The 15,756-nt window shown below is 40.6% G+C and overlaps 1 protein-coding gene across 12 annotated transcripts in view; it reads left to right on the forward strand.

Moving 5' to 3' along the window:
• The window catches only part of Ptprt (protein tyrosine phosphatase receptor type T), a 1,119,809-nt gene that overhangs the window by 944,979 nt on the left and 159,074 nt on the right, over nt 1-15,756 (forward strand). For 7 of the 12 annotated variants that reach the window (XM_029473981.2, XM_029473985.2, XM_029473982.2 and 4 more), the window contains one exon: nt 8,010-8,039. The exons of the other annotated variants lie outside the window; for them this stretch is intronic. In XM_029473981.2, the coding sequence (XP_029329841.1) occupies nt 8,010-8,039 (30 nt within the window). The remainder of the gene's footprint in view (nt 1-8,009; nt 8,040-15,756) is intronic. 12 annotated transcript variants of the gene reach the window in all.

Genomic DNA, 15,756 nt, shown 5'->3' on the forward strand with positions numbered 1-15,756 from the left:
AGGGTTCTTCAGAGCTAAAAGTCAAATACTGTTGTCAATGGGAGGCTTAAGTAAGTTCTTTTATGGTTTCCAAAAGGCTCAAGTTAAAGTTTCAAATTATTTTTGAATCACTCTTGGCTGATCTTCTTTGATTGTGGCACATTATAATATGCTAATATAATAATAAGCATATATAATCTGGGCATTATGAAAAGAGAACCATAAGCCCTTCTGACACAATTGATTTCCAATGTGGTTTTGGCTATGCTCACTGAAAACTACCCACCCTTTATTCTATCATTAGTGAATTATTCTCTTTTGCTTCTGGATCTACCAGTTCTACCTAGACTTTCAGACTGTTCCAGAAGGGATCACCATGCTATTACATAGTAACACATACCACTTTCTTTTTCTTTCTTTTTTCCCCCTGAGCTCCTGATGATGAGAAGTCCTCATTGCTAACACCTCTATGCAGTCCAGAGTTCATCCTACCCTTTACTTTCTCCCTTTAGAGTCCTTAGACTGTCTCCTCCAAAGAAGAGCAAGCAAGAGATTGTGAGGCCGCCTAGGTTGTTCCTTACCTAATACCATAGAGCACTGGATATTCTTTATGCAAAGAATACAAAGCTCAAGTCATTAGCCATTCCCATACAAGAACCTCTACAAATTAGTGTTTGTTGGGTAGTAATATTTCCTGCACAAGTTTAATGAAGGTCAGAGTCAAGCTGCTTTGGGATTTTCTTCCTGGAACCTGAGCATGGAATCTGTTGTAGTTTCCTTTATGTTGTTGTGATTAAAATAACAAAACAAAACAAAATAAAGCAAAACACAGTCTAACCAATGTAACTTAAGAAAAAGAAAGCTTTATATCAGTCTACAGATTACAGTTTATCATTGAGAGTAGTCAGGGTAGAAACTCAAGCAGATTCTTGAAGGCATGCTTACTTACAACAACAACAACAAAAACAAAAACCCACAGAAACAAAAATCAAAATCAGCAAACCTAAACAGTAAGATAAAACATGCCAAAACTAAGCCAAAACTCACCAAAAAAGAAAACAAGAGCAAAGACATGGAGTTTGTTTTGTGTTATGTCCAAGTCTTACAGGAACTATTCAGACCTTGTTCCTTATACCTACGTAAAGAATTAGAATGCTTTATACCAACAGGAATGCTCACCTTACACTATAGCAAATTTATTCCAAAACTATCATCAATGTGCTAACAGCAATGCTGCAAATGACATTCACACACTGACCTAATTTCTTCATTCCACTTAAACTGTGGAGTGTTGGGATTGTCACTGTCACCCTTCTAATGATCGTGTCTCATTGAACTGATGGCACTTTTATTTTGCTCTTGTTTTGTTCTTTTTTTTTTTTTTTTTTGGTTTTTTGAGACAGGGTTTCTCTGTATGGTCCTTGCTGTCCTGGAACTCACTTTGTAGACCAGGCTGGCCTCGAACTCAGAAATCCACCTGCCTCTGCCTCCCGAGTGCTGGGATTAAAGGCATGCGCCACCACACCCGGCTCTTTGTTTTGTTCTTAAAACTGGAAACTGAAGCTCAAAGGGGTTATATGAGTTGGCCAAGGTGCTGGGATATGTTTAGAAATAAATCCAGACAGTGATTCCAGAGCCCAAGATGCTAATTTTCACCAGTCCTGAATGACCAATAGAAAGCAAGTAAATCATAGAGCAGGAAACAGGAGCTTAGGTTCAAACACCACTTTCCCTCTCTTAATTTTGCTATACTCAGGCTTTGGAGATATGATTCTCCCGATGACATATTTCTTTACGTACAAGAGTCTTATTAGTGTCAAATGTTGACCCCTACCCCCAAGTTCTTCTAAATATCACTACCAAGTATGATGGCCTAGGAATGTCTTCCCACATTCCTACCCCATTGACAATCGCATTGTCTTCCTAATGACAGACAGTCCATTGCATACAGCCCATTCCCCATATTGCCGGCTCAAGTCTTCTTCTGGGCATTTATCATATAACCTAGTGCTGAAGAAGGAAGTAGCCCATGAGAAAACCTAAATACAAGCAAAAGAGTGAGATAAACTGGACTAGTTAAGCGAGCCTGGGCATGTTATTGAGTACGTGTGTGTGTGTGTGTGTGTGTGTGTGTGTGTGCGCGCGAGCACTCATGTGCTGTATGTCATACAACTGAAACAGAAAGTGTTAGAAAATTACCCAAAGTCACATGACTATGTGACAGTACTGTGTCTCAAAGTGAGGACATCTGATATTGAAGTTCGTACTCTTTTCAAACTCTTAAATAATAATATCTACCCTAGATGAAATTGGGATGCAAAATTGTGTGCCATAATTTTGAAAGGGTCATTGAGGTGAGAAACAAACAAACCAACGAATGAAATCTGTCATCTTGGACCTACCCTGTGCTGAACAGCTGCTTCCCATATACTCAGCGAACAACTCTCCCATCCCCCTTTCTATTTGTGCTTATACTAAGTCTGGATGCTTGAAAGCCTGTTTCCATTTGCACACACTTAGACACCTATTACTGTGTATCTTAAGCCTCTTTCACATTTCCCTTATTTCCCATCCCATGATTATTGTGAAGAAAAGTGCCCCACATCTCATCTTGACTCTTGTTTTATCTTTAGAGACCACTGTCCCTTTTCCCTCCAACTTTCTCGTCACACAACCCTTATGATCATTCATCTAGAACAAGTATCTCTCCAGATGACTTTTGGGCTCGCCTTTAGGACAGAGACAATGTTCCTTTCCATATCATGGCATTTGTACTTTACTAGTCACCCACTCAGGGCAGTAAACAATTCCATATACCTGAAAATACCCACTTACAAGCCTGGCTTCTCTGTGACTTTATCATTCAAACATGGAAAAAAATGTAGCCCAATGGTTTGTGACATTGGCTCTTGAACTAAGATGGCCAGGACTCTAACACCTGCCATGCTACTTGCCAGTTATGTAAATCTGGGAAAGTTGATTCCTTGAACCTCACTTTCCTTGTCTGTAACATAAGGATAACAAGGTTTCATAGGGCTATGGTAAGGATAATTAGTCCACATGATTTACTTACAATAGTATCTGGTACATAACTAATACTATACTGTTTAAGTAGTAGCTTTTTTTTTTTTTACATTTAACTTTCATTTTTCATTCCATGAGAATTTCACACAATGTATTTGATGACATTCACCCTTCCCTTCACTGTTCACACATCCAACATACCTTCCCTACCCACACAACTTTATATCCCCTTTAAAAAACAAACACATCAAGTAAGGTTGATGCTCCTCAGATACCCTTGCCTATGTGGTCTTCTACTGGAACAGGTGAGCCCATCAGGGACTATGTACCCTTAAAGAAAACAAAACTGATTTTCCTCCCAGCATCCATCAACTTACAACATCTTCTCATTGAGGGCTTGGACTTTGTGCCCACTCCTCCCTCTATGCTGAGATTATATCTGGCTTGAGCTGTCATGGGTCTTGTACATGCTATATCATCTGCTGTGCATTTATGCATGCAACTGCCCTGCTGTGTCCTCTGTTTCTATCAAGTCATCTACCTCCTTTGGGTCTTACAATCCCTCTGCCACCTCTTCTGTGATGGTCTTACACTAATATCTGGTACATAAGTGATTGCCTTGCATTAAAGTGCTATCTATTATTATTGCCTCCTCTATAATTTTCTTGCCTGGCTTTCATATTAGACCAGGTGGGCTGGATTAGAATATCATTTGTCTATTTAAAGTACTTGGCAGAGATGGGTATATTAGTAGACTCTCAGGAATTTTTTTAATTAATAATGAAATGATGTTTGAATAGATAATGAATGTGCTGTTGGATGGATGATGGGTGAAGTGAGTGGATTAAATAGATGAATGGGTGGGTCTATGCCCTGAATGGATAGATAGAGGGATGAATTGTTAAGTGGATGGATGGATGGATGAATGGACGGATGGATAAGTTTATGGGCCAGATAGATGAGTAGATGGCCATATGTGTGGTTATATAGACAACTCAGCACTGTTAAAATGATATAAAACAAAGAGAAACCCGAAGCCAGTTTTGTCAGCTATCTAAAAAGGCGATTCTGCAGTATTTGATTTATTAAATTTGGGGATATTGTGTTTTTCCTTTTCTTTCCTAAGCACAGCTGTCTTTGTGTTCAAGAGTTTTGGTTTCAGGCAATCTGTTATCTGCAATATCAGTGTATCCTTGTAAATTCAGACCTTCAGTAAATCTTCTTCAAGGTTTAGAGAATGCACACATGTAAACTGTGTTACGGCCACAGAGTAAATGCCTGTGACTTTGCAACTTGATTGAGAAATGATTGCCCGTTATTAGAAAACCACAGATCACTACCATTCTAGAAGTTTCTTTGACAGTGGTTCAAAGACAGCACTAGTTTTGGTGACCTCCACGATAACTCAGGAAAGGTTTCTGGAACAGGCCATCTATGTTTGAATGGGAAAAAAACATGTTGTTAGGAGGAGGTGGCCCCAAAGAAGTTACCCTTGAATGTTGAGAGCAGAAAATAGAGAGGACCAGAATATTGAACACAGTCTGCTCCATAAGAGGGAGTGACTGCAGATTTGAAAGAAACCCAGCCCAATACAGTATGTTTCCAGTATCTCCACAGATGGAGAGTCTGTGAGGGGTGCCTTCTTAAATCCTTGGGCTCCTCAATTAAAATTAATAGTAACGTTGTCTGCTTTTGTAAGGAAGATTCAAATAGATGAGGCATGGGACATTGTCAGGGTTGGTCTACTCTTGGTGCCCCATTTTCTTATGCCCTCAAGCAGTGTAAGCTACATGGTGGCTAAGAACATGACCTTTGGAGAGATGATGTCATCAAATTTGCATACTGGTTGCATCATCTTCACCACATTTGCCTTTGTTTCCTCTTCTGTCATGTGAAGATGATAGGATCCTTCTCTTCAGGCATTTGTAAGGAATCTACAAGCTAATCTGTGGGAAGGTCATAGAATAGTGCTGGTGCCTAGCAAATTTTATATTTTAAGTAATATACTTATATATATTGTGTTATATATTGTAATATATATATAATTGATAACTATTTTTACTGCCTTCATTATCTTGGTGATGAAAGAAAGAGGCAACAAATTTTATATCTGTAGATTTTTCATCTATGCTTAGCCTATTCCAAATATAGATTAGTATTAACTAATATTAATTTAGCATAATTTCTGAAAAAGACTATATACTCTGTTTTATATTATTTAAATATAATCCAAATAGAGAAATCTGATGTGAATGACCACATACCCATGATTACTCTTAGGAGTAAGCAGTCACTGCTTCCAATGTTTGAGTTGAAGAAATTGGAACAAGGGCCTACATAATTACTTGCTCCAGGCTACTCCGCTGTAAATGGTAGTACCAGCATGTTGCAGCTTCTTGTATTTCCATGACCCAAAAGCTATTTGATGTGTCTGTCATCTGTGGCAACAACTTAGTACAAGGATCAGGAAACAGGTTGAGAGGAGGAGTCTGCTTGTCTAAAATGTCACAGTAAGCTGAAATTGCAACATTAGCCTCTCGCTTCTCAAGTTGCTTGACATATGTAGAAGAATTAATCTATTTTATTATTGTAGCAAAAGGCCTGAGATGGGGTAAATTATAAAGAAAACAAACCTATTCCTCATGGTTCTGGGTAGATCCAACAGCAGGCTGTCAGCATCTGTTCTTCTTCTGCAAAGGGCCATCTTGCTGCAGCAGCACATGGTTGGAGAGTACCATCCTGTAAACAGACTAGCTATGTCTGCCTCTTCTTTCAAAGCCACTAGTTCTGATATGCCCCTGACCCTGATGTTTCCATCTCTGTCTCCACCTCTGTCTCCAACACCTTCAGCAGGTCTCTGATTTCATCAGCACATGAGTTGGGGGGGTGGGTCAAGTTACACTACCAGCTTCCAAGGAGACATTCAAGTCATAGCAAGAGATAACGGGATCCTGAGCTGCCTGCTTCTAAAGAATAGCATTTCCTGGCACTGCACCAGCCATTGGTGAAGCAGAAGAATGACCAATGCCAACCATGGCTAGTGAATGGGGATTTGATGACTCATCCAGTTTCCATCCATCACAGATCTTGGTCTTTCCATTTCATTCTCAAGGGCCATTATTCATTTGGTTGAGGATTCTGAAAAACTTGGACTGGGGTTGGGGGAAGCAGGGAGCATCACTGGATCTTGCTCTGCTTTGATTCATTTTCCCTACCTCAGCATACTGAGAAAGCATGGTTCTTTATGTTTTCTTACCATTCACTTTTCTTCTGGACTTTTAGGGTTATTGGTTGGGGCTTTGCTAGCCCTGCCTTGGGGGCCTTTGCTACTTCTGACTTGAAAGGTAGAAATCCTGAGCTATGAATGTGTGTGACTAACACATCTCTGTGGCTATAAAGACTGAATCTTCTCTTGACAAGCAAATGGGATCATAATTGCAATTAGTGAAATAATTCAAGAGGGGAGGGCACTCTTCTTGCTTTCTCGGGAGGATATTTGGGAACTTGAATTTCCTAGCAGTTTTTTCATAGTCCTCAAATGCATCACAATGTAGATAAAGCTGATATGAAATAAAAAACATCCCTATTTATTTTTCTTACAGTGTAAGATAAATTACAACAAAGGGAATTTAGTGGACATACATAAAAGTTTGTGATTATTTAGAAGCCAAGAACTAGTGGGGACATTAGGGAAAGCCTGAAGGCAGCCATTTTTCAAGCTTCCATTCAGAAGCCTGAATTCTTAGCCATGTGAAATGCTACATATATAAAATAGATACAAATATCAATTCCCTAGCTTTGGTGACTAGTAGGGGGCCAACAGACCCACTTTTATGATATCTTCCCTATGACTTCTCTGAAGAATTCCTGGAATCTTAGAATACAGTTGGAAAATCAATGGCAGTAGATAGAACATAGAGTCACAAACTTTATTCAAGTTAGGAACTGTTGACACTCGGGGCTAGAATGCTTCTTTCTCAGTACATTGCTTCTTCATGATGTTAAACTTTGCCCTGGTCCTACTATGTAACAACCTTCAAAGTCTAATGATGTAAAAAATTATTTTTTATTTTGCCTGGGGATTCACTCTGGATGGGACATAAAGGAAATGACATATTTCTGTTCTGTGATACTCATGGTCTCCGCTGAGATAACTTGTTTGAATTCTAGCTTGGCCTGGAAAGACTGGAAAGTACCTGGTCATTTCTTTCTCTTTGTGTAATCCCAGAGCTTCTCCATGTGTTCTCTTCAGCATGGCAGCATTGGCAAAGTTGAATTTCTTACATAGAAATTCTGGCATCCAATAGAGGGGTCCAGAAAAAAGAAACTACAAAACATCTTTTAAAATAATAGCAAAAAACAAATAAACAGAACACCTAGCTTGGAAATCGCAGACTACAATCTTACCACATTCTATTTGTCACCTAGGTCATCCATGACTCATTATTTGGGGTAGATACTATACATGAGCCTGGGAAATGTAAATGTCAGGAGAGCTATCCAGGATGCTGCTTAGATATTTCCCTGCCTTTTCTGTGACCTCCTATAGAATAGATTTGGAGGCAGTCTTTCCTGATGAAAGGTGCTACTGTGTCTGTGTCATTGCTTGGATCCCAGGAATACTGGAATGTGGAAGTTTGGTAACCTATTTCTAGGCTTCCATGCAAAGCTTATCAAAGACATTCAAAAAAATCCATAATTATAATGAAGTTTGTTTGATCTGTCTGTAAGGAAGAACTTTAAAACAGTACAAACAGCCAGCACCAAACGTGGCTTCCTCTGTGTGAGGTGATGAGCCTCTCTGTCAGAGGTGAAGGCTTGCTCACTTCTTCCATCATTGATAGTAGCTGATGTTTAAGAACATGCATCTCCTTGAGGTCAGGGTTACTAATATGATGTGCATTTCTAAGAATCACGATTTCATATAAATCTAATTCTTCTTTGTTTGTCTTTTCTTTTTCCCCCTTTTGGACATTTCCTTCATCTGACTGCCCATCAATCTATAGAAGAAATGCTTATTCGTACTCCTATTACTTGTAAGTATCGAGCCGGTGTTAACCACTTTGTGCCCCAGAAGGGAGCCTGTAGCATGCACTTTCTCCTGCACCAACCGATTGGTTGTCTGTTGGTTTCTCATATCCACCTCTGTCTTCTGTAGTCTGGAAGGTTTTTATTTTGTATGGATGCCTTTCTGTTTGAAAATGCGCTGTCATTGTTCCTGTCTATTCTGTTTCTGTCATCCTGATTTTTCCCTCGCACCTTTGAAGGTGTGAGGGGTTGGTTCTCCTTTGTGAGTGTCAGTTTCTAACTAGCAGCACCTCAGTTCCAGCAGGAGGGGCAGGTAAGACAGAATCACAGATCTCGGGAGCTTCTGGGTCCCTTTGTGCCTCTTCAGGGAAGAAGTAGTCTTGGGGACTTACGGGATAAAAAGGAGTCCATTGGCTCTTTCTGATGTACCAGGAAGACTACAGGGAGGCCTGACTATTCCAACCTAGCATCAAGGATGACAGAAACATCCAAGGTCTTGGCTTTCAGCTGAAATTCCCTGTTTGGCTTTTAACATTAATTATATCACTTTATCCATACATTTTGTTCACAGCTAATGATGGCTGCTGACTTATCAACTTTTTACAACTCACTAAATAAAAGTGATTTTGACATCAAATCAGAGCTTTTCAAAACACAAGGGTAAAGGAGAAGAAACTTTAATTAATAGATCCTTCCCGAGGAACATTTGGGAAACCACTGAAATGCTCTCATAGTCCCAACATGCATCTCTGGATTTGGAAAATGAGAAAATAAAATAGAGAAATCTGAAAACCCATCGCATATTCAGCTAGCATAAGGATAGGACCAGAGCTCAGAATGCCAGGTTCTTAGTCAACAGTATTACCCTCCATTTTAGATCTTCCCTTATCCTTGGCAAACACAGCCTTGTGAGAAAGCCTGGCCTCACAATAGCCTCTGCTGAAACCTCCCCAGGTAGAGATGAAGACAGAGAGTGGCTTCCTGATCCATCCTGCTCAGTTGGTGTCAAGCTGTGAGCAGAGAAAATGATACCACCACCATCATTCACATAGGGACCAATGCCCTCCACCGCTACTGCCAAAGGTCCTAGAAGCTATGCCTTACCTGTTCACTTAGCAAACACACCTTGAGCATTGAGTACACACACTGTATTCCAGTTAGTGAGAATGCAGAAATAAGGACCTTCAATATCACCATATGGTGTTCTTGCCTGTCTAAGATATCAGCAGGAACAAATAATAAAATACCATGTAGCACTTTCCATTTATCACTACTCAAATCAATCCTGGCAGTGGTGGCTGCACACATTCCTCACTACCCACCCCAATGTTCTTGGTTCTCAAATGAAAGACACACACACACACGCACACACACACACACACACACACACACACACACACAGCCTTTATATTCTAATATGCTTTTAGCAGCTCAATGGCCAGGCTACTTTCTAACCTCCACATGGCTAACGTACTCCCCTCTGATATTCCTGAGTTATTACTTACTAAAATCTATATTCCATCTTTGCTGCCCTAGATCCAGTGGAGGGGGGCTGGGTCTGCTCTTCGCTGGCTCTTACATGTTGGCTGTCTCTCTGTTCTACACCTCAGGCATAATGTCTCCTCTCCTTCCCTGACATGGTGGCCAACTCTCTTCCTGCTCCTTCCTCAGTCCCTTGCCCAGAAATCCAAAAGTCCTGCCCCTGTCTTTTCCCAGCCATTGGCCACTGGCAACTTTATTTACCAATCAAAACTAACTGGAGCAGGGTACCTCAGTGTCTTATGTGCAGGTGTGCAGATTCTCGTGCAATTTTGGGGACCAAATTTATATAATATAAGCAATGTTAAACCAAATCCACAACAATACCAGTTAAAAATTATGTATAGTATAGGGACACCAAATTAAGTATAAGCTTATTAATGTGGATGGATATACTTACCAGTGGATTTAAAGGTAGATTTGTCCAATGCTGGAGAAATGACCATTTTGATTGGTCTGAATAGCATTTTCAAAGCTGTGGACATACAATACAATGCATCTATTCTGATGGAATGAGTAGGAGGTTTAGGATCCGTGTAGTTTTATACTCATGTCTTACCTTGCCAATGTTCCTAGACTCCAAGTCTCATTTTTCTGATACTAAAGGGAAATTTTACTTAATTCACACACTTGCCTTGAAGAAAGAATGAGATGATTTGGTAAAGTATTTCTGCTCATGAAATATTAGGTTTTTTCCTACTCCCTTTTAGAAAGAGAATAGGTTTGTGACAGTAATGATGGCCCCTGGGAGGTCCACTGATCTTACAAGGGTTCTTATGCAATCCATAGCGGGTATGGACACATAGTAACTAGCACAAATTCTGTGTATATTCTTAATCTCTGGGTTAGCTGGTCTACATTACATATCTAGACATGGAGTCTCTGTTCTGTGCTGTGCCAGTACCTGTGACAGAATCAAAGATGAACAGTTAGAAGTATTAGAGGCAGGTATTCAAATACTTGTAGCTCAAGTGTGACAATGAACAGCAGACTTTCAATTGGTATGAACATGAGGTTCTGTGTGATATGTTTTAGAACATGAAACCCAACAAGACCTAGGACATGAAACTCAGGCATGTTCTGAGAAGCATATGCATGTGCATGGGACATGATGGTTCTCTGATAATATTTATACATTTATATTCATCAATCCCAAAGCACCTGTTGTGTGTCACTGTAAAGAAGTCTCTGCAGTATTTTGCCTTCCAGAGAGAAGCTGTAGGTAGTTTGGTTTTTCCTAGGGCATCATCTTTCCATACCTAACTTCTAGAAAATACTTGCTAGCATTGAAGTATTTGAGCACCAGAGAACCTGAATGGATAAGGGACACTTAATCTTCCTGAGTAGGAGAAACCACTAGTATATAACAGATATCTGTGCATAATTAGTTTACTAAGTCCGCATCAAAGTGCAGTTTTGTAGGCAAGCCTTTCTAACATCATGCAGCAATGAAAGGGGTGGAGAATGGATTGAACTGGAAAGAGAAGCATCCATGGAAGGGAAAAATGGCTGGGAGAAAAGAAGATAAATATGACCATAGATATGTTAATTTGAGGAAGCCGGTAGAATTCCCAAGTAAAAATGCCCAGGCAACCTTGGGAATGCAGAAGCAGAATGTAGACAGGAAGAAGATATTTGTAACCTTACTCTGAGGGTGACAGGGGAGAATATGGGGTGGGACAATTAAAACTCAAGAAAGAATAGAAGCAAACAGAGTAAAGGGCCAAGGCTCCTGAAATGAACATCCTTAACAATCCACAGGCAGGGGTGAGAAGGTGAATGCAGGATGACAAAGCAAATAGATGGTAGAAGGGAAGAGATGTCACTACAGAAGGAGAGGTAAAAAGCCATAACAAATGGTACAGAGGACAGAGGTGGAAGGTGAGGGGACAGTCAGTGCATTCCAATATGAAAAATCACTTGTATGTGTTATACACTAAATGGTGGGCATGAGAGAGGCTGAAGATGTTGGATTTTGGGAAACTATGGAAAGGGAGGTCTGGAGGCAAGCTGTTTGGAGACAAAGACCAGCCTAGAAGATAGAAAGATTGGTCTGGATCATTGGACTAAAAAAGACAAGGCAGAAGAAAAAGAACAGAATGGAAATGGGTCATCAAGATGGCTCGCCAGGAGAAAGTATTCACTCATAAGTCTGAGAACTCAAGATGGTTCCCCAGAACCCACAGTAGAAGGAGAAAGAAACCCACTTCTGAGGTTGTACTCTGACATCTATATGCATGCCATAGTATACATATATGTCTGCACTCACACACACACACACACACAAATAAAATAAAAATTAAAAAATAATAAAAATAAAATCAGAAAAGGCTGGAAGACAGACTGACAGTGATGGTCTCCACATTTTCCCTCCTCTAAGTGCTGGAATAGATCCTTGAACCCCCATTTTTCAGGACATAAACCAGCAACTTGAGCAACAGGAGGAACTTGTGGAAAATGCAGCCACAATCTAGACACCAAGTAATTTCATGAATTGGAACCGGAACTATGGCAACTCCCTTTGCTGAATTGTGTTCATATTACACTTTAAGAAGCAATAAGTAAGCCAGAAGCCCAGTTGTCCCATTTACAACAAAAGAAAAAAGAAAATATTCAGCTCCTAGGAATCTAGAACACATTCTCTCTAAAATCCCCCAGATGGTATGTGTGTGTGTGTGTGTGTGTGTGTGTGTGTATCTCCTCTGTTGTGGTTTACCTAACCAATCTTTACTGTGAAACCAATGCTAATTCACTCAACAAATAATGAAGAGCCTACTATATGCTGGACTCCTGCCAAGGTTTTAGGAATTAAGGAATAAGTACCAAAAAGAAAAAGAAAAAGAGGAAAAAAGAAAGAAAGAAACTTATTCACTAATGTAGAAATGTCTAATAGGAGAGAGCAGAAAGAGTATATAGCATAAAAATGGGATGAATAGAAGCTAAGACAAAGATAAATAAAATAGACACATGATAATATGTAGAGTGTAAGAAATAGAGGAACTTCTATAGCCTCAAAGCAAAACAGCTTTCAAGTACTCACCTTCCTTGAAAGGACACACACACACACACACACACACACATACACACACACACACACACACACACACACACACACACACACACACACACACACATATGACCAAGGTTCTCAAGCATTTTCTAGAAGGGGACTAGATAATAAATTTTTTAGCTTTCTTTTTGAAGTCTATAAACAATAATAGATAATGTATGTCTATCTTCCAATAGAGACCACTAAACAAAGCAACCAAAGCATCAGGCAATGGACCATTGATTGCCAATCCCTGTCCTGGACTTCATGAGATTCATCCTGCTTTTCTGAGCTCCTGCTGTGTGCAACATACTATGCTTGGTGTTAACCATGAAAAGTTGAATTTGGTACTCTTTCTACCAACTAACAAAGGGTGGAAATGAAAGGAACTTCCAGCTGATCCCTACTGTGTGTCAGGCTCATTTAGAACGAGACTTTGTGAGATAGGAATCATAGTCATAGCTTCATTTAGATGTCAGAACCCAGGTTTAAGATGTTTTTATAACTCATAGACCAAAAGCAAAGCAGTGGGGCCAGACTTTGAACTCAGGCCCACATGAACTTCAAGCTCTGCCTGTTCTTCTCACCAAGCCCCCATTCTTGGGGAAAGGTAATGGCAAGAACAATGAATAGGGAGCCTTTGCCCAGGGTTCAAAGGCAAGTCTGTCTATGTAGAAGGCCTCTGAAGAGAGGTAGAATGTACTCGGTTGCTGTCAGAGCTAACCAGGGTGTTGGTGTGAGATTGGCCAAAACTATCTGTGACCAGGATAATAAAGGAAACAGTACAAGCAGAACTGTGAATCTGGAAACCCAGGGACACAAAGAATTTAGGAGAACATGTATGCATGCATCCAACACACACATGTAGAAGGCCTCTGAAGAGAGGTAGAATGTACTCGGTTGCTGTCAGAGCTAACCAGGGTGTTGGTGTGAGATTGGCCAAAACTATCTGTGACCAGGATAATAAAGGAGACAGTACAAGCAGAACTGTGAATCTGGAAACCCAGGGACACAAAGAATTTAGGAAAACATGTATGCATGCATCCAACACACACACACACACACACACACACACACACACACACACACACAGGTGGAAGTAACATGTTTGGATGTCACACTAGATCAGCATTCTTGATCTACCTTCCCTATCAGGTTTTAACAATCCTGGAACCACTGTGAGCCTCTGTCCCTTCATTTACAAGATGGTGACAATGACAATGGCTTCCCAGCATAATTAAAAAGTGTATGTATGTAACATCACAAGATAATCACTATCGGTAGGTATTTTCCAAGTGAAGCCCTCATTCCTTCCATTCTGAGCCGACATAAATGCTCTGTGGGGTTCATATTTGCCTTTCTATATTAAAGCAGCTCTCAGCAACTTTAGCTTTTCACTGTTTGCCTTTGGATAGGCTATTAAGAGCTAGCGTGTGTCCACAGGTTAATTTACCTCAGAGTATGTGATAGGCACAGTGATTATTCTGAACAGGGACATTTTAGTCAAGGAAGTCTTTTAAAAAGTCACTGAGAATTTACCCACTATGGTGGCCAGGAGAGAGCAGTTTCTTTGGATGTGTGCTTTGTGCAAACGTCATAGAGGTGGGAGATGGCCACCTAGCTGGCCTGTCTCAGGCACTATATAGGGGTTTCTCTTTCATGAGGGGTTATCTCTCTGGTCTCTGTTCCCCTGGCACATACAGTGAACCCCCTAGTAACCACATATAAATTGAATGAACAAGATGAAATCAAACAATATAACAGCTAAAGTTAAAAATAAACATGGTGTCATTTTTTAATATTTTATATTTTCCTTGCTTTTTAATTCTAAGACAATATTTGCTCCTGTGTTCGCATCTGTGTGACCTAGGCACATGATTTCATTTGCCTAGTGTTGGTTTCCTGGTATGCCAAACGGGGTTTTAAAACACATAGATAGTCAATAGAAAAGTGTTTGTAAAATACCTAGTTCTTGGTAGGGCCTTTACCAAGATATAAGAGGCCAGGTTCTTCTCCATCATGCCTATGTCTGTCCACACTCCATAAATACCTGTTACAAATCAGGTATTCTTGCCACAGCATATTTAAGGAGGCATTTACAAATGACTATGTCAAGAGATGTTCAAAAATCATTTTCTGTAATTCATCAGTCCTTTTGAATTAAGACAAAGAAAAAAATAGGGGTAGAAGAAAACCATGCAAGACAATCAATACCAATTACCCAGAGCTGACAGAAAACATGCTGACAAGTGAACAGCCAGGGCATAATCACAGTCTAAGGCCAAACCACCCTGAAGGCAACTGGTCTCCTCCAATACTTTACCCTGTAGGCAGGACAAAGTCAGTACTATCGCTGCTGATTCATAGACCCTACCCCAGCTAGCCCCAATCTCTTTGAAAATGCAGCCTTCTGTCTGAACTGGGGCTGAGGGAGGTTCACAGTTGAACCCAAGACCTCACACATGCTAGACAAGGACATTAACACTAAGCAACCCCATCTTCCTTTTCACGTTTTCTTTTTTATTGATCATTTATTCATTTACATTTCAAATCCTATGCCCCTTCCAAGTTAAGCCTCCACAAAACCCCCATCCCATCCTCTTCCTCCCCCCTTCACCCCTTTGCCTCTATGAAGGTGCTCTTCCACCCACTCCCCTACTCCTGCCTCACTGCTCTAGCATCCCCCTACACTGAGGCATCAAGCCTTCACGGGACCACAGAACTCCCCTCCCATTGACGCTGGATAAGGCCATCCTCTGCTACATATGTATCCGGAGCCATGGTTCCCTCTATGTATACTCTCTGATTGGTGGTTTAGTCCCTGAAAGCTCTGAGTGGTCCAGTTCATTGATACTGTTCTTTGTATGGGGTTGCAAATCCCCTTCACTTCCTTCAGTCCTTCCTCTACCTTTTCCATTGGGGTCCCTGGGTTCAATCTGATCGTTGGCTGTGAGTATCTGCATCTGTATTGGTCAGGTCCTGGCAGAACCTCTCTGGAAAGAGCCATATCAGGCTCCTGGCAGCAAGTGATTCTTGGCATCACTTGTGTTGGGGTTTGGTGTCTGCAGATGGGATGGACCCCTAGGTGGAGCAGTCTCTGGGTGGCCTTTCTTTCAGTCTCTGTTCCTTTTTTTGTC

The sequence above is a fragment of the Mus caroli genome, unplaced genomic scaffold, assembly GCF_978045245.1.
Source record: "Mus caroli unplaced genomic scaffold, Mus_caroli_1 scaffold_2, whole genome shotgun sequence".
Lineage (NCBI taxonomy): Eukaryota > Metazoa > Chordata > Mammalia > Rodentia > Muridae > Mus > Mus caroli.